Source organism: Phalacrocorax aristotelis, chromosome 17 (genome assembly GCF_949628215.1).
Source record: "Phalacrocorax aristotelis chromosome 17, bGulAri2.1, whole genome shotgun sequence".
NCBI classification, from domain to species: Eukaryota; Metazoa; Chordata; class Aves; order Suliformes; family Phalacrocoracidae; genus Phalacrocorax; species Phalacrocorax aristotelis.
The window spans coordinates 11,633,255-11,656,602 of NC_134292.1; the positions used below are offsets into that span (position 1 = coordinate 11,633,255).

The window sequence follows — 23,348 nt, forward strand, 5'->3', positions numbered from 1 at the left end:
CCTAAACCTCCCCTGACGCAGCCTGAGGCCGTTTCCTCTCTCCTGTCACTGGTGACTTGGGAGCAGAGACCGACCCCCCCCTCACTCCAGCCCCTCTCAGGCAGCTGCAGAGAGCGAGAAGGGCTCCCCTCAGCCTCCCCTTCTCCAGGCTAAACCCCCCCAGCCCCCTCAGCCGCCCCCCAGCACACTTGTGCTCCAGACCCTGCCCCAGCCCCGCTGCCCTTCTCTGGACACACTCCAGCCCCTCAAGGGCCTTCTTGTCCCGAGGGGCCCAAACCTGAGCCCAGCATTCGAGGTGGGGCCTCCCCAGTGCCCAGCACAGGGGCCCCATCCCTGCCCGGCTCCTGCTGGCCACACCAGCGCTGACAAAAGCTGGTTCTTCCTAACCGCTATTTAAGTCCCGAGACATGAAATGCTCGAACAGTTTTTAATATTTTATTAGGTTAGATGTGTATTTCCAAGACTTTCAAGTGAACTTCAGTAAGACACATTGCTTGTATAAACAGGAGAAACACTCCACACAACCTTTAATCCTTCGGGGACCCATGACAGATTAAAGACTGCCCTTCAGAGCAGTCTTTACCTGCTGCTTGACACTTCATCAGTCCCGGGGCTTCTTACAACCACAACAACTAATTACGCAAAGTTGTTTGACGGCAGCCAACATCCATTAAGTGCAAAATTAAGAAGTATCAATTTCTACTGCGCATATTTACTGCTTAAACAAAATGCCTGCCTAAGTCTTTTGGAACAAAGAGAAATCTTATTACTCCTCTTCTGCTACGCTGGTTCCCAATGCAATCAGCATTATTTATAATCAAATGAGTTATATGGGTAAATATCAAATCATTAAAGTAGCAATGCATAAGCATGAATATGGATATTGTGGACTTAATGGCTATATATTGCCCATTTATTACAGTTGCATTTTTACAATTTCTTTAATTCCGTTTCCTTAGGCTAACTAGAGACCTCTTAATTATGCTCCCAAGAGGTGGGCAACTACTAATTGGAATAGAAGCAGGTGAAATAGAGGGATATTTCCTCTTAAGTGAAAAAAACCCACCCTTAAAAAATACCGCAATTCACCAGAAAAAGTAATGTAAAACCCAAGGATCTCAAAAAGGTTCATAGTTTATGGCTACCCAGGGATTGGCACCATTTTGCTTCATAGTTCCTCGAAAATTGATTAGATCACATTTACTAAGTTCACGTCTTGATACACAAATACCGACTTAACGTGTTGCTCTGTCACACCAGTAGGGCTTTACTCTAAGGCAGTCTGCTGATTTCTCTTCAGATTACTCATTGAAATGCAACAGAATTCAATCCAAAATTTATTGGGGTAATTGATGCAAATTAGAAACTTGACTGCATAAATTGGAATGATGTAGAAAACATACAGCTAAGAAACCAGAAGAGCAACTACAAGAGCTTTTAGTGAGTACACAGATGTACCAGGCTAAATCGAAATGCCTACCAAGAGGCTCACGAGGAAGGAATCATTGTTTCCCAAGCAGCAGGAGTACTCGCCCTCCGGTTACCCCCTCCACCTACTTAAAGGAGCATATTGAACTATATGCAGATTTAGAAAACAGGAGAAAGGGAGTTAAAAAAACTCCTGGAGAAAGGGAAAACTGCACCAATAGAAATGTTTGTTCAGCAGCTGTGCCAGGGTGCTCTAAGAAGGTGGCTCTCAGAATATATTAATGTTGGCCGCTAAGCAGTCTATCTAATATAAAAGACTGTTTTAATTACCCTAGAAAAATATACTGTTGCTGCTGGTAAAAGCCCACAGAATAACCTGAGTGACAATGCTCTGGGACTTAAAGAACATACTGAGTTGTGTTACCAGGTCAGCAAAGACAGGCTTTTCTTACAGGCTAATTTTAAACACAGACACAGAGAGCGAAAAGGAAGAAAACAGACACAGTGGGAGTGTTTTTATGCCACATGAAAAACAAACTGGATGAAGTAGTGAGGAAAATTAATAGACTGTTTCTTTCGCATCAAGAAATGTTTAAATTCCCAACAACAAAATAGATGGACAAGATCTGGCTAAATGTAAGCCGTTGTATGTGCTTGGCTACTGATGCTTGGTGGCGGTACCTCATTAACCTGCGCTTTTGGCCCCTGTTGGCATGTACCTTAAAAAAAATCAAAACAAGCCCCCGAAAACCCAAACCACAACCACCCAACCCCCCCCCCCCCCCCCAAACCCAACAACCACCAAGCAGTGCTTCATATGTTTCCTCTGTTATTCTGTATTCAAAGAAACAAGCAACTATGCATTAAGGTATGAAATTGAATTAGAGGATTCCCACCGATTTCTAGTCTCCTCCACCCCAAATCTTTCCCTGGGCTGAAAATATATCAAAGAATGGTACCTAATTAAAAAATAAAAATAAAAGATGGCACTCTTCCCCTTGCTTCCCCCTCCATATTAGTCTAAATTATAGGGGTCAGATGACTGAAGTCATCCCAGATACATGTACGTGGTACTACACCACTATTATTGGCTCAGCATCCCTCGTACAAAGAGCAAGTGTATCGAGAACAAATATTTTGAAGATACAGGCTTTTGGCATTTTCAATTCCATGGTGATGTACGTGAGTGAGGAACACAGGTGAATATTAAGTTTAAAAAAAATCCTTTTCAAGAGGAAAATGGGAAGAAAATTACCTCCCTTCCGCATTATAAATTAAAAAAAATCAGCAAAGAGCAAACTGACAAAATGAGAAGCCACAGTGTTTGGAAAGCACTTTGTGTGAAATGTCAATAAAAGACAAAATGCTATAGAAAAAACTTGAGCTTTAACAACGCCAGTGAAACAGATTCATATTGAGTATGTTTGTGGTAGAGCTGCCACTCCCTTGTAACAATATCCAATCACCCACCTCCTTCCTGCCTCCCTCGGGAAAGTGCACTTCTCTCAACAGCTAAAGGGAGCTCTCCACACCCAGCCTGAAGCGTCTCTTACGTGACGTTGGCCAAAAGGATATTCAAGCGGCAGGAGGAGAGTTATTCTACCCGTTTGCTCTCTGCAAAGACAGCTATTCTTCCTTTTTGTAGCTCTGGGAAGATCCAACAGCTGTTGTGTCCCCCTTCCCTCCCCAGGAAATACAACAAACTTCAAGTTTCACACCCACGGAGCTGTCAGTGTGTCAGTCGCGACCTTGCAAGTTCCCTTCATATGGAAAGCCTCCACTGCAAATCAAACGATTAAAAGCAATATTCCAAAGGTGGAATATACTTTTTTCAAAGACTTTCGAAGACCATGGGTAATACAGTCCATATACGTCCCTCTGTGATTTTCAAAAGAGCAGGAGAAGGTTCAAAAGCATCCTACAGCACAGTCAGTAAATGGACACAGCCAACTAAATGAACACGATATTTTGTATTCATAAGAGCTGAAGAATTCTCATTACTTTACATTTTGTTTCCATTTCAGCTCTTAAAAATTTTTATGTCACATTTGCAAAAAAAAATAACCAGGCAATAATTAAAATTAAACAAACTCTTTTATTTTAAATAATCTTGGGTCATTTCCCTGAAGAGGCAGACACCAATAAGCAATAATACCGCCTTAAAGCAGAGAGCACAGAGCTGATTTCTCAGTCCTTCTAGGCAAAAATGACGTCTCTAAGTTCACATGGTTACAAAATAGATGGACTCTATTTTGAGAAATATATTTATGGCACATAAATTGTTGCTAAATTGACTTATTCAAACAATTACAGTGTGTGTAGCTACCTCTCCAATTAAAGTTCATATCTGGCTACGGTAATCAGCTGTTGTATTTGTGAGCATGCAATTACAATCTGCTTAATAATTATACATTTTTAAATCATACTTTTCACACACTAGCTGGCTCATTCATTATGTGGACAGGTTGTTACGCCATGAAAGAATTCATTCAGTGGAGCTCAATGACTTGTGTCTTTATTTCCTTGGGTACACTGCCCAAGTGTTTGCTTTTTGCACACTTCTGCTCCCAACTGCGGGATCTGGACTTAGCCCCTTTTAACATGTCTTTGTCAGAAAGTCGATGAATACCTAATCTTCAAACCCAGCGTAAAAGCCTCTTGTGGTCCACATCGTTGTCCTGAAAACTCCTAGCAGCATGTACCTGAAGAAAAAGCTGGCAGCAGCAGCCTTCATGTGTTAATTACACATGCGAAGCCCATTATGCAGAGAAAGGGCACCTGCTGGCAGTGCAAATGACTAGAATCTGCCCTTCCTGTGCAGCGAGTAAATTGAAGGTTCATTTCTACGGGAGATAATAGTTTTTAGATTCTGTTCCGTGTATCCTCGACATAGGCACATACTTAACATTTAAATCATCTGCAGAGGAACAAGCTTCCTTTAAATCTACACGTTTCAGTTCCTAGCACTTCACTTAAAAATGCTAGTTATCCCGGCTGGTTCCTTACTCTTGCTTAAATGCAGAGGAAACGTCACACAGAACACTATCACTCTTAAAAAAACCCAACCAGCCTCCCCACCAAGAGCCACACTTACAATACGGTGTCGTATGACATGGTAAGTTTAAGTTTGTTTTTTTCTGAGAAGGACTTTTTTAAATGCCAGGGGGCAGAGGGAGGCTGTTTCTGTGGTTTCAAATCACACGACGCGGATGGCCAGCAGGCCTTGCCAGTAGAGACACAGGCACCGGCTCCCTCAGCCTTTTCCGTGTCCTTCAACACTTGACTACGTGACCACACAGCAGCAGGTCCATGCTTTCCTTGTGCTTTCCTTTTACTTCCAAGCCTGCAGAAGCCTCTCGTTACCCTTTAGATCCCCTCAGGGGTGTAACTCCAGCCAAGCTTTGGCCTCACTAATTCCATCCCTGCATGCCCAGGCAGCAATTCCATTAACTCTCTAACAGGGCTTGGAAGTTTAACTTCTCTAGGAAGCCTACGGGAAGGCCACTCTTTCTGGGCAAACTTCCCCTCCCCTGCTACTTACACAGAGGGGAGGAAAAAAAAAAGGCAAGTCACCCAAACTGAGGGTGGGAAGCAGCTGAGCAATGAAAAGCAGCAGCACCTTAACCTTCCTCTTTATTAATGACTCAGAGTGCTCATCCACCATTCCTGTGGCACAGCCAACGGGAGAGATGATGTATGGCTGATTGACTCTGCACTAGAGAAGAAAGTAAAAACTAAGAGACTGTTTGAGGGGACTGCAGACAGGGTTCTGACCTATTAACCGCAGAGTCCGAGACATATGCCTAAAGGCACACTAATCTGGAGACCACAACGGCGAGTAAGGAGGCTTCTTAGGCCACCTGCACAGCGTGGAATCATAGAACAGGTTGGAAGGAACCTCAGGAGGGCAACTGGTCCAGGCTCCTGGTCAAAACAGGGCCAGCTCTGGTATTATATGAGGTTGTTCATGGGCTGTGCCAAAACATTTCACATCATGATAATGAATAAGGTCTTGAAAGGTTTATATTCATTCCCCTAAACAAGGTAAATATGTCTAAACACATGCTGATAATAAGAGATCACCAGGGGAAAATGAAAAGCTTTCCCCTGCCCCCAACACAAGTTCAGGAAAGCAGAAAAATGAAAGTATCTTCCCCACTGCATCCTCTACTGCTGGAGTCTTAATTCAAATTTTAACATTTAGCACAGATATGCTGAGAACAGATTTTAATTACACAATGTCTAAGTTGCAGCATTCCACAGTAACCACTCATATTAGAGTATTTCAACATACCGATAGACAATTATATCTTGCCATGAAAATAAAGTTTTTCTACTTATAAGGTTGGTTGCTTCCTTAATATGCCTATGTATTTTTAGAGTAACAGTTGCATCATAAGAGGACTCAAGACTTACTATATAGAAATGTGAAAACTGTTGTGAATCTGAGTGATATATATACATATAATATACATACATACACACACATATATAGCCTTACCAACAGTAGTCCAGTAGATGTGGGGGCAGAAGAGGAATGTAAACGTGCTGCCAGAACATCGGGTAGAGCATAGCTGCAGACCCATGAATGCAGGCAGTTAACTGAAAAACACATATTAAAACGGGATCATAAATAAGACAAAAACCAAGCTTAAAGTAAATTTAGAAGAAAAAAAGTAAAGAATAACTTCTGATTTCATATCAACACGCTTTATTACAAAATATACAGTGTTCCTGTTAAAAAAAAAGGGGGGGTACTGGTGGGTGAAGCATGACTGGTTTATGGTGGTTGTCATTCAACTGGCTTTGTAAACAGCTGAGAACGTGATTCATTCGAGAACCAAAACCTGAAAAGAACACCCAGTGTTCAATAAAGCAACAGAAACACGGAAATGAAAACATGAAGGCAACGAAAAAATAGTAACAGCAAATCCCCCAATCCTGGTAATTACGATCCTGTAAATATCAGAAAACCGCACTGAAATTATAACAGGAACCAAAGCCATATCTGAGCTCAGGAAGATACAACGTGAGCAGCATACGTTTAAGAACACATCATACTAAACTCAGTGATTAAATTTTTTTATCTTACAGGTATTTTTGTCTAATTCCCCTTCACCAAATCATTTGATCCATTGAATTTCTCAGTTATATTTTTAAAAACTCATTCAGAATAGTTTTGGTGTTGGCAGGCGCTGACTGAGAAAGATCACAAATAGCAAACACAAGTGTCAGTCAAGCCGTGGGGAGAATCCTCACAGAGCTCCGGAGGAAATTATGTCTCTCAATCCTATTTCAAATGATAATTAATAATTGGGAAAAGAAGATAAGCAGGATATTTGTCACATTCACTACGGATATTAAACGGAGAAGGTGGTAATCCTCAACAAGGAAATCTCAGCAAAAGCTGTAGTCACAATACCGTAAGAGGAGGATATGAGGACACACACACACTGGGAGAAATAGAAAATAAATACATGAATCTGAACACACTCAGAAATAGACACACACACACGGAAAAGCCTGAGACGAGACAGGCAATCACATCCACTCTGACAGTGTTTTGCGGTTGAGAGTGTCTTTTAATCTCAAATAATACCCAGTGCAAGTACTACAATGTGCTCCACTTGTGAGGCACACTTTGAAAACAAGACTTGACAAAAGCCTCCCAGTTATTTGAAGGTACGATGAAATCAAGCATGTAACATCGGTCTGGGCAACAGGAAGGAGGGAGGACACTGCTTACAAACACCGAAAAGAGACATTCTAAAGGAGTGAGGTCCTTGTGGCGGCCTAAAATTGTGCAAGGTAAAACTAAGACAAATCATGACATTAATCCTAATCCAGTTAGATGTGGTGTAACCTTAAAAAAGAAGTAGACGACCCTCATTATTATTAATTTCACTTAAGAAAAACTACTGAATTATATACCGCTTCACAGGGAGCCCACGTCTGGTAAAGGAAAAGGTCTAGATGAGCTAATACAGTCTCTTACGACTCCATGTCAGGGAAAATGACCTGCAGCTCTGGATGTAGTTGGGCTTATGTTCAACGCCAAAGCCTTTATGCAATTCCAATGCAATTTCTGTAAATAACAGAACCTGGTTTTCTGATCAAAATACAGGTCATTAGGCGAGAAGATTGGAGACAGGCACATATTTTCTGTGTTATTTTTAAGCTTCTGAACAATACAGATCTGGAAAAGCTATAAGAATGCACCAAGGAACATGGATTTTGGAGGAGAATTACTGTGGTTCTTTGCAGTGTGGTTCAGGTAAGAACCACGGTGAGGTATAAGCTTCACAAGCAGGTGTTCTTCAAAAGCAGGAAAGTTACTATGAAGATGAATTTAAATATATTTTGCAATTTACAGCTCAAAATAGACACAGATTAAAAAAAAAAAACAACATCCAGAACCTAAGACCCAGTATGCCAAGTATAAAGCCATACAGCACTTTAATTATAAAAACTTCAGGAATAAACCCCCTCAAGTTGAAAAGCCAGAATTTTAAGATGTACCTTGTAGCTAGCTGAGATATTTTTATTGTAAGATATATGAATAATCTGTCTGTTTAATATTGGGCTTTTATATTTAATTCTGAGTTCCAATTTAATATTGAGATCCAATAATCCCTATCACCTAAGGAAAACAAGAAAAAGAATGGCTTACTGAGCCAGATCAAAAATCCCTTGTCTCCCAGTGTTCTGCCCAACAGTGGTCAACACAAATTACTAAAACCACTGATCAACACATTCGTCAATAGAATTGGTATTTTCTGTCGTCTCCGTCCCCATCAGCTCGCAGCTCCCGTGCCAATGAATTCAAACACATACTTTGAGAAGTGTTACTGTCTCTTCATTTTATGCCTATTCCCTCACAGTTTTAACAGGTGCTCTGTGTTTTGAGCATTTTGAGACAATAAACAATAAAAAAAAATAATCTCCTACATATCTTCTAAGGGCCACATGTGATTTCCTGTATTTCTATCAAGTTCCCTGCCTCCTTAGTGCCTTTACCAGGAGGAATGAGGCGGTCTAGTCTACTCTGCTTTCCCTCGTTAAGAGATTATTTTGTATATTTGCTCATTCATTTTACCCTCCTCTGTATTTGTCACTGGTTTACTTCATCATTTTCTATTTGGAGTAGAAAAGAACTTGTGCAATATTCACAATGTGGGCAAGCTATGAACATATCCAGTGGTATTATGCCCTCTTTTTTGTTCTCTACTCCCTTCAGAATAATTTCTTGGCTTCTAAGGCTTCAACTGTGTAATAAGCTGGCAATTTCATAGATAGATCTCTCTCTCTTTAAAAGGAATCCCAGTATCTCCTTCTGAGTGGTAAGAATTACTTTAGTTATTCAGACCACGATTGCTTACATGGTTTGAAGTGTTTTCTCCCAGAAGCATTATTTTTTATTTATCCATCCTATGCAACAAAATGACTGCCACACACTTTCTCTCCCTTTTTAAAAATGGTTTTTCATGAGTATCTTGAACAAGTTCCAGAACAGAGCACTGTTGGACTGCTTAGCAACTTCCAGGATTAGGAAAATTGATCATTTTTCTCACCCTTTTCCCCTCAACCTTTTAGACAGTTGTTTACTCTCAGGAGGATCAAACTCTCCTATGCCACAAAAATATATTTAATAGCATCGAAAAATTCAACATTGTTCAATCATACCTAGATTTTTAAGACCTGAGGCATGGAATTCTTTTGCAAAGGTCATACTTACTCTTCCCATGAAAGCCACACAGTCACTCCTCACCTCAGCAATGCCTGTTTGGCAGTGTCGTAACAGGAGGGACCACAAAGCCCAAAAGATCCCAGTGCTGATAACGTGTTTCGTAAGTGAGAATATGCAAGAATTTAAACTAGATTTGAACTACTGCCCTCAGGAAATAGCATCTTTGGAAGCAGACAGGGTACAGCGCGTATTTGAGCAAGTACCTGCTCAGTCTTTCTCAGTAAGAAAGCTCTTTATTAGCAGGTGAACATTATTTCATGGTCCATATGGGATGTCAGTGTTAGGATACTAATTAAAGGAAAATTTAGAAGCTACGAAATCTTGAATTTATTCTATATTTATGGCTCACGAAACACTAAAGATTTATCCCTACCCCATTATATTTCAACTTATCTTTATACTATTCCTACTGGAGAACATGCTCCTCTCACAGATCAGACGAAAGGCATAGCCTAGTTCCAAAATATCCAGCAATTAAGAAAAAAAGCATGCTTTCCCAATGTAATTTTTCCTCTATATTCTTAAATCCTTTATGTCTTCTGTATTAATTCTTCAAATCAAAATGATGTCTGGAAAAAAATACTATTTAAAAATTTATTTCTTACTTCAAAATTGCTTCTATGAGGATCAAATGGATTATTTCCTGGCATTATTAGATAACTCCGCTGTAGAGGAGTGAACTCGGCAATCCAAGGAGGCCCCTTCCAAGCCCCCTTCCCATCGGTTTTAAAACTCAGCAAGAAAAGATTAAACAGACATAATGCTCAACACTGCAGACATCTGAGCAGAACCTGTCACTTATTTTTGAGATGTACTCCCACCTTGCTCTCTGGCATGAATTCAAATAACATACTACCATGAGTAAGCACCACTACTGTTCTTCCAGTCTGCCAACATAAGGGCACATAAAAAAGAAACAGCATATTTGCTGGAGACCTCACCTGATTAGCGATTGCCATACAGAAAACAAGCACATAATAATAAGGCAGCCTGAGAAATGCCCAACTGTCAAAACTATGGGAATCCAGCATTTTGAAATAAGATTAGTTCTACTACCTCAGCTTCCTGCAGCTGTTGCTAGAGAATGTAAAAAGATAGCTATGTAAGAAAGACACCAATTCACTAATTCACTCTTTGCAGTTTAATACTCTAAAAGCCTTATTTGAGCAAATGAGATCAATGAGATTGTCATAAATATACATATATACACAAATTATAAACTGATGTTGAACTACAATAGGCCATCTTCCAGTGCACTTTACTCTCTCTCCTGATACACATACACTGCACACTTCTACAGATGCAGTACACAGCTACAAATGTGCAATATATACTGGAAAAAATTACCACCTTTTGAGTGTTTGTAAGATCATTTTTCTGTATTGTTCAGGGCTAAAAATAAAGTAGAAAGCTTAAGAATAAAGATAAAGTAGAAAGCTTAAGACTGAGCTACATAAGAATTAAGCAGTGAAAGCAGGGCTGTTGCAAAGGCTGTGCATGAAGTTCAAGACCTATACCAGCAGGTTATAAGGACAGCAGCAGAGCTCTTGGGAAGGAAGAGCTTGTACGTTTGAAACAGTAGCTGTAAGGCTGCTGTAGAACAAGAACTGTGCAAGCTCTTAGCTATGTAGCATCGCAAGGACAGCTGGTGATTGGTGTTAACCATACGTTGTCTTTTCCCAAGGACCGCCATTTCCTCATCCTGAGAGCCCTGAGGCATGCCATAAACCAACCAGGGAACAAGAGGTTGTGCATCAGAGCTTTCCATGACACGGAAGAAGTGACACGGCAAGCTCTCAGCTCCCGGGAACAAGAGAGTATCCATGCCTGAATGGTATTTTCTGCTTTGTACTAACACTCTAATATCAGAAAAATTACATAAAGAAATTCACCTCAGCATGATGGAGCCAAACAGAAACATCACAGAAAACCACAAGCTTAAGTCTTTGGAGAGTCATCAGCCTTCACGTAAGCCACGTTTCTAAACAGAGAGAACCTGCTGCTGCCCTCATCGCAAGCAGACAACACACCTTGTTGAGGCAGGGCTGCATGGGCAAGTTATGATGGGAGAGAGAATACTGGATGCAAGAAAAGCTCTTCTGCTTCATTTTTGCAACAGCATGCTCCCACCAGCAGGTGGTCTTTTGCCAAGCAGATTTTTATGCATTTTGGTTCATATTTGGCTTTTCGTGAGTAGTTAGATCACAGAGTACGTAAAGAAATTTAACACGAATAATTGCTTTAACATTTTGAGAAATTAAATAAATTCTCTTTTGTAGGGGAAGAAAGAAAATAAATCCAAGAAAATGGCAATAAACCTTCCATAGGTTCCTTACACATGGCTTATAAAATAGCTAATAAACACAGCCTCAATCCAGTTACCTCTAAATCTTATTCAACTTAACTATATTAAGGATATTTCAAATCAGAATTTGAATTTGATATGATGTATTATAACACAGAATTTGTTCCACCATAGAAGACTTTCTATCCAAGACTGTTTCATTTTCTCTCTCTTACCTGATATTATATTTAAGCCTTAAGTATGAAGTGTACTGTGCCTCTCAAAGTTAAAAGAAATTAACTGAAAATAGGTGCTTTCCACTGTTTTGTTAAAAAACTAAAAAGTAAAAACAAAGAAACCAACCCCCCTCACGCCGCACCACCCTCACTTTACTTTGAGAATTCTCGGTTTGGTACGTTTCCAGTTACAAGGTCTTGGCTTCCGCTGAGCACAGTTTGAAATAAAATAATGCAGCTTGTTCCTACTGCTGGAACATGCAGAGCAGAGCGTGCAGGCAAGGAATCACTGGCTCTGGCCCAACACTTCAAACCTGTCTTACACTGTCACTCCAATCTTGGAGCAGTTTATATATAAAGTTGTAAGATAAGAACACACAGTATGAATACCCCTCCCTACCGAAGCACCAGACGTGCTTTTATCTTGGACAGAGGCAAAAGGAAGAGAAATAGCAGAAAGATAGGGAAGAAAACACAACCCTACTTGTGAAATGGCTCATTAAGGAAGGCAAAGTGACAGGTAAGTAATTCTTCTTCCCAGGCTCTGTCACAAAGGGAGAGATTAAACCAACCAACCACACAAATTTTGAAATGCTTTGGATAGCCGTTCCCTTCTTCCCTCCTCTCTAATAATTTACTATTCTTTGCATTCTTTTGGTTTCTGAAATAAACACCTCTCTCTTTCATTTTATTCCATTACCAGGCCTGGATGTATTTTTGCTTATTTTAGTAGGCAGGACGTAGAGCACTTGGCAGATATAGAAGTTAAGATTTTACAAGTTTTCTATGATATTAAACTTTATAATACTTAAATTCTTTCAAGTTAAATGTGGGATTGATTGTAAACATTTAATAATTATTATTAGGTCCCAGAGTCTACTCTAACTCTCCTAGTTTTCCTGACCTTTCAAAATGATATTGTAATAGTTATTCTGAGATAAAGTATCAAGTCTTACTCTCTTTCATTATTCTGCCCTGTATCGACACACCGCTCTTACATGATTTTATGTACATAGTCTCAGCCTTCCCTAGTCTTTACAATTCCGTGAAGCAGTTTTAACCTCAAACACAAAGTAGGTCGTGGTCATACAGTAAGAGAGTAGTTAATACCATACAAAATGGACATGGAGGCTTGTATTTTAGAAAGGATCGCTCAAATACTCAGTCCACAGAACTAGAAAGCAAAATTCGTTAAACCATCTTATGCTCGTCATTCATAAAGGACAGCAATCAATACCCATTTACAGAGCCAACAGAAGGAAAACTTAACATTTTCTATTATAAAGAAAATCAGAGTCTTATTGACTGATAAACCTTGAAATGCACAACACAAAACTTTGAACTAAATCAAGCTGTGTGCTTGTTTTGATGTCCAGCCATCTCTAGAACAGAGTGCTCTAGAGTATTCAGCAGCTTTCATCTCTCAGACCCTTGATGGAGCCTAAGTAGCATTAGGCTACACCTTATCAAAACTTATCAAAAACTGCAAAAATGTGGGCTGTCAATGGATGTTAGCCCACTCCTTCGGTGCATCCAGAGGAGGTCACTGGAACATCCACGTGACAGTATCATTTATCTGTTTTTTCTCCTGTCAGGCAAATTATGAAAAAGGGACTTTGCTGCGGCATAAACGTTTGTACATTTACCTACCACAACCCCAAGACTTTGTGTATCCAAAAAACGCTTTTTCATTTGAACATTAGAGGCCAACAGAAGTTCAGTGAAATCATCACATAGAACCACAGAACTGAGGTTGGATGGCGGACCTAGAGATCATCAGATCATTTCCTACATACAACTGTCACTTTTAAAAAAGTACTGTGAATCAAAGAAATTATTCTGCGTTTTACTTACAGTGCTCAGCTTACTACTACAAATGAGGATGCGGCGTTCATACAGCATACTGGCATAGAGATGCAGCATGTTGTTGACATCGACTGCTACAAAATACTCTGTCAGATTTCTCTGGGAAGAGAGAAAATAATTTTTGATTCACGATATTACAAAAACAAGTGTCCTTAACAAAATAACAAGATTTCATCCTCCTATTACACTACATCCAGTACGTGGCTTAGCAAAAGAAAACAGTATGTCATATTACATCAGACTACTTTAGTACTGTTTAATTGCAATATCTTTCCCCTTTAGGGAGCTAGGTCTTGGAATAATAAAATTGATCATGTTTCACATACAGTTTCTTAAATACAAGGTACTTATCTGAGAAAAAAATATGCTCTATCATGTTTATGGAAACTTCAAAGCTGCCTGAGCCCCCACCCCCACCCCACCCTCCTCCTCCCCCCAAACAAAAAAAATTGCAAAACCCAACAATAAAAACAGGTATTTTAGCAGGCAATTCAAATAAGACAAATTCAAGTGTAAGCTCAGGCTATGCTAGAACAATTCTGATAATTAGAAATACACATGGGCACTTAACACCCAAGCTAAAAGCAGTTACACAAGTCGGCTGAACTCCTCACTTCAGGCCCTCAGAGACACGTTTCCTCTTGGTGGAAAACAGAAAGCACTTCCCTGAGGGGCTGGGGAAACTGAGGAAGGAGACAGATTATCAGCCCTCTCTCTGTGAACACTGCAGTGGGTGCCCATCTCTGATGAAGACGCAGGATTCAAACATCCAGTTTTACTTGAGTGATGAGTATGTTTACATAGCGTAAAGAAAATTAACTGCAGTAGAATATTGTAAGCAAGCACACTTGCAATCTGCCTTTAATGTACAGATAGAAAGACCAAGGCACAAGGAAGTAACACTGCTGAAGCTTTACATGTACACTTCCAGGCAGCCCAGGCTGCTTCCCTGCTTTTGCTGCTCAGAATATTAAAAAAACTTATGTAAAAATGACTGTAAATAACCAAAATTCAAAAAAGAAAGCAGAGCAAACTGCAGAGGAGGCTACAGCCACTTCGTCCCCCACATCATCCCATCAGCCAGCAACATTATCTGCTCATCATTACCAATGTAACTGCCCTGTGCACATGCTGTAGTGGCATGAATCATGCATCATTTACTAAATAATTAAGATGCCTCCTAATAAACAGCAGAATGAGATCCTAAGATCTTTACTGTCAAAACTAGAAAGCCCCATGTAAATAACTTGATCAAATGTATTATGTTATGAGGGGCTTTTACGGTGCAAGGCAAACAAAAAAGGATTTTGTTTGCAGAAGATATTTTGACTCAAAAAAACCCACCAAAACCACAAAAATAAAAAAGGGGGTGGTGGAATAAAAGCTAATAGACCCAAAAATGCTGAATTAGGGAACTTGTTTCCAAATAGCTTCTTTCAGATATGAGAGAGTTGCTATATGATAAAGACAGTCTCATACAAAAAGCACATGTGAGAGCAAAATTAGATTAGTCATGAATTCAAGTGCAATCTTAATCATCGTTAAATAAAAAAGTGCAGGAAAGCAAAAAGCAAATACGATCTAGAAACTTAAAGAAGCTCAACAAAGCCTATTAGCACTTTTGACAGATCCAAAGATAACTCTAAAACCACCAATACTTGGCCTGATAAGTCTGCCAAGATGCTTCATACTGTGCAAAAATATGTTCCACAGCTTGCCATCCAAACACAAAGAACTAAAGAAAAATTAAGCATTGTATTTGGAAGACTTTTGCACCAGTATCTACAGAGATAAAAACTGAGCGCATTAGATGAGCTCCAAGCACGTTAATAGAACACACTCATTCCGGACTTTGTTATGGAAAAGCTATAGCCGCAGACAGGTATGCTCAAAGAAGGGAAAAAAAAAGCCAACACATTTTGCCAAAAACCTATTAAACTATCATGTACTTTTTCTATATTTCTCATCCCATCTGTGCTGATTAGCATGATATTTTTGTCTAAACATAAGCTGTCTTCTCTACGGTTCTTCTTCCCCCTCGCGCCCATCTTTCCACGACGCCAAAACACAGCGCATGACGACACAATTACTGCAAATAGTGTGAATTAAAAAAATTTTTAAGTAACGCTGAACTCCCTTCGATGCCACCCAAACTAGGGGCACGGCACAATCCCTACACTCCGCCTGTAGATGTAGAGATGCGTGTGCATGGATGTGTTTATGAGGCAATGGTATCCACTAGCAAGAAGGAAATAGACACGAGGACTTGCTTTGCAATTATTCTTTCATCAAGTTTATTATAGTGAAATACTGGCTTTGACACACAAACGTACCTTCAGACGGAAAGATTTATAAGGTTTTAGTCATCTCTGCTCTCAGAAATTTGCCAGTGACACCTGCGAAGCATGTGGGCTGCATGGTAATGTATTGATACTAAGGAAATTCACGTGTGAGCTCTAAGTTTTATTTATAAGAAAGCTGTCATCTCTGAAGATGAAATTGGGACTTACACATGTATTTTGAAAGACATGTCTCGTAAGTGACAAAACCATGAATGAGTTAAATAAATATAAATGAAAGCGTTCCAATTTGTAGTATAATTGCTGTGTATTTTGTTCCCTAGGATTTAAACCTTTCTTGGGAGAGTAAAAAGTGGGGTTTTCAAAATAAAATCTGGGAACAGGTATCCGCAGTCCTCTCACAGCTCAGTAAGAGTACTACAAAATTCCCTTAGGCTCCCTTGAAAGTTCATTGCTAGATCAATCATCTATTTGATCATTCGCTATCTAGTATCAGTAAAAGCAAACGCATGCTGACTTCTGAGATTTCAAACAAACAAACAAACAAAAGACCCACACTTCTCTTCCCCATCATCTAATGAAGCATTTCTCACTGAAGGAACAAAGCAATAAGCTCCCTCCTCTGCAAAGAGTGAAGCTCAAACATAGTAACATGGATTACAGTTCCCTTATTTTATTCTGCTCTGGAACAGCTTCATTTACAAGACTTCAGTAAATTTCCTCTTAGGTCAATAGAGCTGAGTCAGGTTTCCTTCTCCAGCCTCATACTGGAAAGCCCTCACCTCATTCTGAAGTTTGTTTTCTTTGAAATATCACGCATTCAAAGTCTAACATGGCTTAGGTTATCTGCTACGCAGCTAACACTCTTTTATAGTGCCATGCTGCTGTTTGGGAGACCAAAATAATGAAGGCAATGCATTTTATCAAACGGTGTAAATACAGAAATAGAAATGGGGGAGGGGGTTTTTAAGAAAAACAGGCAACAAAAGATGTACGTTATAATGAGTGAAAAATCAGGCATTTTGAAATACAGGGTTGAATGACAGAAAAATACACCAGAACACGTTTACCAAGAAAACTTCATCATTTCAGACTAACTTACCTGATGTTTCTGAAAAACAACAGCTACTACTAGGAAATTTAGTCTTGCACTGTATTTCCTGCAACAAACCCAATTTATTTCTGAAGTCGCAATGCATTTGCCAATGTTTCGTATAACTTAAATCTTTTGAAAAAGTAAATGCTTGGCTGTTACATAAAGGTGTCCCTGCTAAATGTTTTTGCGACTCATTAAACATATTGATCTGACACAAAGTCAGATAATTCCAAGAAGTTTGTTAGCATTCCAGATAGGTCTGTGCAGCTCTCCATTAATCATTACACACAACTTCAAAGTTTGGCACTACTAAAACTTTTGCTAATATGGGTTTTAAAATGTAATTACTGATAAGATATGTAGAATTTTGAATAAGTCAGGCCAATTGATTAAAATCCATGAAGATTTATACTCATTTAATGTCCTTCTATTACTCCTAATATGCTCCAACTCTACATGGAAGTTGCATTAACAGACAGATAAAATCCTCATAAGAAATTACACACTACTCATTAGAAAAAAAAAAAAACCAAAAGCAATGACTGGGAAATAGAAGAGAGTCAACTGCCACAACAGTTAGACCAATGGATTTGATTTGTAATATTTCTCTCTCTTACAATGAGCCCTGGCTTTTTAAATTTGGGGGAGAGAGAGAGAGTGTGTGTTTGTATATTATACACACACACACACACGTGTTTATTAACTGAATGAAATGTTCTTACGCTTCTGTTCCCAGAGGTGCCCTGGTTCACCCCAGACGCTGCAGAGTCCATCCTTCACCGTGACATCACTGCACAAGATGCCGACACCGAAGCAGTCACGCTCCCTCTGAGGCACATCAGCACCACTCAATGATTCAAAGAGGATGCTTTTTAGCATCACATGGCACTCCCTCCCGTGAAGGCTGAGCGTTCAGCTTTCAAAGGGCTTCCAACTCCTTCTGGCCCAAGGCCTCTGCTTTTATAACAGCCTTTGATTCATGAGCATTCATCATGTCTCCTGCTCAAATGTTTTGGGAAGCTGACTCATACCTTTGAATATAAAGCGCACATCACCAGCAGACATAACCAACAGAGCATAAATACAGCTATACTTCCTGAAGCCTTTAATATGTAGTGTGTTATTAAGCCGTTCCATATCAGTTAAAGCAGGCCCAAGGCAGATGATATACTTTTAATTCCCGCCACTGGTTTCTTACCACTACTAGCTCGTTTCTCTCTGCCCTCTAATTTGCCAGCCTGTAAAATGGAAATAAACTTTCCTCCTTGCTCTCCGGATGATTTGAGGCTTATCAAACAAAAATTGTTGAAGTCTGAGATGATTAGCATGGAAGAGATTAACATAAAATATAACCCCTATAAACACGTAACTTCATGTCTGAGTTAGGAAAGAACACATTCCAGATTGATAGCTAGTTTAGATTCAGGGACTGACTCTTGAATTACTCCTAATGTATCATATTTCTACAAAAATAAAGCACCTTAGAGGAAAAAGCACTTCTATTAAATTTACTGACAGGATACCTGTCAGTATGAAAAGTCTACAACACAGGAAAGCTAGCAACTATGTCTTTAGACAGACAGAAGTCCCAAATGTTATCCACTATACAAATCATCCACAAACGAGATTAAATGTCTTGATGATTCCCTTTTTCTTTCTTTCATGCCATGAATTGAGGTATATAGTGCTAAGGCAGACCGCAAAATGTTCACGAAACAAAACTGAGATGTCAGGCATAGAAATTTGGCTAAGAGACATAGCAGGAGCATATTAAAGAGTATTTAAGAGAAGCAAATGCCAGCATTGTCTTCCCACAGACCTATCATCTGGCTAGAAATCTGAGGTGTGCTCAGACAAGACAAATTCATGAAGCTTAAAAAGCCTCTGAAAAAGTGGCCCTGAAGAAACCAGGTACACTTGACATTTTCAGAAAGCCATCTAAGAAACAGCATTTTCACGGGTCTCTGGTGTCGTTCTTGCAGAAGGGTCACCCGGTATGATTAGCGGGTCTGCTTTCTTCTGCCCACATCAATCTGTCCATTAGGACTTTACCCTTAATACATTTCAGCTTTTGGTCACAAATGCAGATTGTCAACTCGAGTGTTATTGTGTAAACGCAACACAGAGGAAGATGCTATCACAAAGACAAGAACGACTGCCTGAGCAACTACAGCTAATAATAAACCTTGAAAGCAAAGAGCCTGGATGTTCATCTGAATCAATACAAAATGTTTTAGTAAGGATATCTGATATCTGAATTCTGACAGCATCTTAAAGAACACGGCAAGTTAATACCAAAGTGGTATTTGGTCTTTCTTAAGATCAGCAACATGGACTGTTGAAACATCGAACTCATTCACTGAAGATACCGAGTATCAAGATTATATCCTTGGCTCGACTAATGGGTAGCCATAACGCTTTAAGAAATAAAAACAACGTATTGTGTTGAAACATTTCTTTTCAAATAAAATCAATTTCAAACCGCCACGTTATCGCTCCAGTAGGTCCCAACAATTACTTCCCAAGTTTAGTTTTTAGTTTCAGTTTCATGTTGTATATGTATAAGACTCAAAGTCTCATACCTCAAGAAAAACAACAAAACTATGTAAGTAGTGTGGGGTCGGCAAGGGGAGAACGATGCATTAACCTGGATGCAGAAGAAAAAAATGCTTCTTTAGGTGTGAAATTAAGTTTCTTTTAAAACAGCAGTTCTTTGGAACTTATGAGAAGGAAACAGACCCTGATTCAAGTTAGGTGAAATACTTCAACAGATTCTCATCTTCTTTCTGATAAAGTGGATGCAATTCCTTTCCATGGTAATCCTGCATTTTCGTCTAAAGGATGGCTCTCGCGGTTCTCACTCAAATGACAATCGCAAAAGTGCCTTGAAATTCCTTTCAAGAATTTTACATAGGCTTTTTGTAGTCAGCCATTTTCCACACAAATTAACTCCATCGTTGCTTTCTCAAACGCCTTCATGCTGTTATATACAGTTACCAAATCACCTTTCTCTCCCAATTTTGAGTAGGCTAAAACTATAGATGTGTATTTTAAATTTCCTCACTCATTAGAACCAAGAATGGAATGTTAACAGTAAGTAATAATAGAGTGGTGATAATAATAAAAGCTTTACGATTTTTAAATAAATATCCTGACTTACAGCTTAAGATAATTATGCTGTCAATGTTCTGTTCATTTGGTATCTTCTTAAGTAAAATGGCAAACATTAAATTCTCTGTTGTGCTGTACTTGGAAAGGCCCGTACCTCAGGCACTTCTGCAGTTAGCAATACAACGTTTTCCGCCCAATAGGTGGTTAATTTACAACAAGTAATGTTTACTTCAACACCTAGCAATATTTTACAGAATATTATCTATTCCTATCCAAAGGTAACAATTGTTACCTATTTTGCTGCTGACATTGAACAGAAATGGTGAAGCTCATGGTCCTCTAGAGTACTCACATTTTCAGGTATACTCGGAAGCTCTCTGGTGTCAGGCACAGTGAAGTAAGAGTGCTAAAAAAAGAGCAAATATTGATTATTGCAATATTAACAAAAGCAATCTAAATGTCTTGCTTTGTATGAGTAACAGCAGTAACAGCAGTTGCTCAGCTAAGCAAAAATGACAGAACATTTGTTACCAACTACCAGTATGAGTTCTTCGTCACGGATTTCAAAAGCTGGATTCCCAGCTCACACACGCAATATGAAATGCATTAAGATAGAAAGTATCGAATGCTCCTGAAAACTTATATTACATTTTTTTGTTCTTCAGAGACGCTGATACAGACAGACTCACACAATGTATTACATATGCCAAGGAAACTCCAAGGCAGTCTGTAATTCAAGCCATCTTTCCACAGCCCGCTGCAGGTTGCGTGATGGACTACAGGAAACAGCAGCAAGCAGGTCCTTTTCCGACTTACAGCACCAGTAAGTTTCATTCAAGGCAACAGTAAAGTTACGGAAATTCACTGAGAAATGCTTCCCAAAGTCTTATGCCTGCTTACTTGAAAAATATTACTAAAGTTCTGTGTCATTTTTATATGCTTTAAAGAACACATTTTGAAAGACTATATTGATCTTGCAATTTCATAATCCATTATATTGTTACTTTTTTGTTTTTTTAATTGTCCGCATTCCAAGAGACCAGATTCACTCTAGTTCCCAATCCGACCATGCACGACTTGCACAATTCCTGGTTAAGGCTTTGGGAAAGGAAAGGAAAGGAAAGGAAAGAAGGCAACTAAACTGCTTTTGTACATCAATGTTTTGTACAATTTACATTATTTTTAAGGTTTTCACAACTTGTCTTTAGGCTACTTATTAATTACTTGAAGTTCTAAAGGCTGTTATAGTCTTGGCACAGTTCCACAACTGGCGCAATTTTCTTGTACATATATATCTCAGACATTTCAGTGCTTCATGAACAGTCTACAGCCCGAAATAGCAAGCGGGTATAACAGCTACACTGAATATAGACACTAAATGTATAAACACAAATTTTTGCTTTTTGATATATCGCTGTTTTACTTTGGTTGAAAAGATGCAACGTGAAGATACAGGAATAGTATACGCGACTAGATCACATATAGGAACCTCACCCTGACCCCAAAACAGGCTTGTGAACAGCCAGATAAAATGCGTAAAGACACCACAGCTAACAGTCCCCTGGCTGCTTTTTTTATATCCTTTCTTGCTTCATCACCCATGAAATATCTGAGACAAGGGGAGACCAGCAGCATTCCTTGAAACCGCTGGTATGAAAAAACTGAAATATCCCAACTGATCATTGCCATTCGAGACAGCTCGTCCCCTTAAACAGAAATGCTGTTCATAAAAGAGGTAGCCTCCAGAGGACTGGGACATTTCTACTGCCAGCTGGTGACCTAGCAAGGCCAAACAACTGTTACCTGTCGACTGACATTACAGGGTGAAGTGATGAGAGTAAGCTGCTTGTTGCCAAAAAGTACTTTAGAAGAAGGAGTAAAGGAAATGAGAGGGAGAAGAGAGCTGTGGCTGCACACCCCGCTAGCTTCCATGTGAGCTCTAAATGACTAATTGGCAGCTGCAGCCGTGTGCACCCTAAGTACTCTTCACTACAGCCTGGAACACACGGCTGTTCTGCAAAACTTAATTTGAAGCCAAAATCCCCAAAAGACTAAATTCAAATTAGAATCCCATCAATAAAATCCCACATCTATTCTCCCAGTGTTTTTGATTAATTTTCTCACAAGATATAAAAATGAAATAAATCCTTTGTTGAGCGAGGTTTTTGTCTGGGGGGAAAATAGGAAAAGGGATCAGAAAACACACTAAAACGTTAATACTCAAAACGCTGCCATGACAAGTACATGACTGCTTTCCAGTCTTGTCCCCTTTGCATACGTGCAAGACCTAGGAGTCCTGCAGGAGCATGGGCAATAAATGTCATGTTGCTGCTCTGTGACCTCTCGCAGGTCACAGACGATACGGTGAGAAATTTCCATGGGGAATATACACAATCTTCCTCCAATCAAAGAACAGCATTTCAAAGACATTTGAGGTTAAGGAAAGGGAAACAGAGGGCCCCAAATGTGAAAAGGGGAATTTCACAGCTCTGTGTCCTCAGAGGAAAACAACATCTGTGTACCGAGACCCAAAAAGGAGAATTGCTTTTGACGTTCCTCTATTATAATATGTAATGAAAATTAAACACCTTAGTTTACCTCTCTCCCACTTCACTCACCACTCCAAGATGAACAGAGGTTCCTGGCTCAGGGATGGTAAGTTTGTGAAATGTTTCTAGGAGGTCATTCCTTTGATTATCCTGAAATAAGAAGGAGCGGGAGAGTAGTAAGTAGGCATTGCTATAACAAGCTAAACTCCAAGACAGAAGGGCAACGTTGGTGGAATTGGGGGCTGGCAGAACTTGAAGGTGTAAAGAAAAACATGAAAACACATTTATACATTAGACTATGAACAGAAATAAATGTAGTTTCCTCTGACAGGTGGGTTTTATAACATGACTTTTTAGAATACTTTTTTTTCACATGTATTTCTACATACTTCTGCAATCTCTGAGTCACCAACCTATGCACTACGTAGTTACTCAGCTCAGAGCAAGTCAGTTTTCACTGCAAGTTCTTTACAGCACCTCGCTAGCTTAGGGTAAAGCCAAATGTGTTTAATCCATCTAGATAATGATGTGATCCTAAGTGCTTCTTACCTCAAACGTGAACGATCCTGACAAATGCAAAATACAATTATTACCACAAATGGTAAGAAATCAAAGTAGCAACCTAACTGGGAAGATTAAACTGGTAATACTTTAAACACCTGAAGCTAAGCTAGGTGTTGCAATCACGTGATTTCTCTATATCATGAATTATCAGTGCTAAACCTAGAAGC

At 39.4% G+C, this 23,348-nt stretch overlaps 1 protein-coding gene across 9 annotated transcripts in view; it reads right to left on the reverse strand.

The window, feature by feature from the left end:
* DENND1A (DENN domain containing 1A) overlaps positions 1-23,348 on the reverse strand; it is a 222,496-nt gene that overhangs the window by 102,400 nt on the left and 96,748 nt on the right. For all 9 annotated transcript variants that reach the window (XM_075112125.1, XM_075112122.1, XM_075112121.1 and 6 more), the window contains 4 exons: positions 22,687-22,767; positions 20,421-20,474; positions 13,550-13,660; positions 5,930-6,030 (listed from right to left, as the gene is read on the reverse strand). In XM_075112125.1, the coding sequence (XP_074968226.1) occupies positions 5,930-6,030; positions 13,550-13,660; positions 20,421-20,474; positions 22,687-22,767 (347 nt within the window). The remainder of the gene's footprint in view (positions 1-5,929; positions 6,031-13,549; positions 13,661-20,420; positions 20,475-22,686; positions 22,768-23,348) is intronic.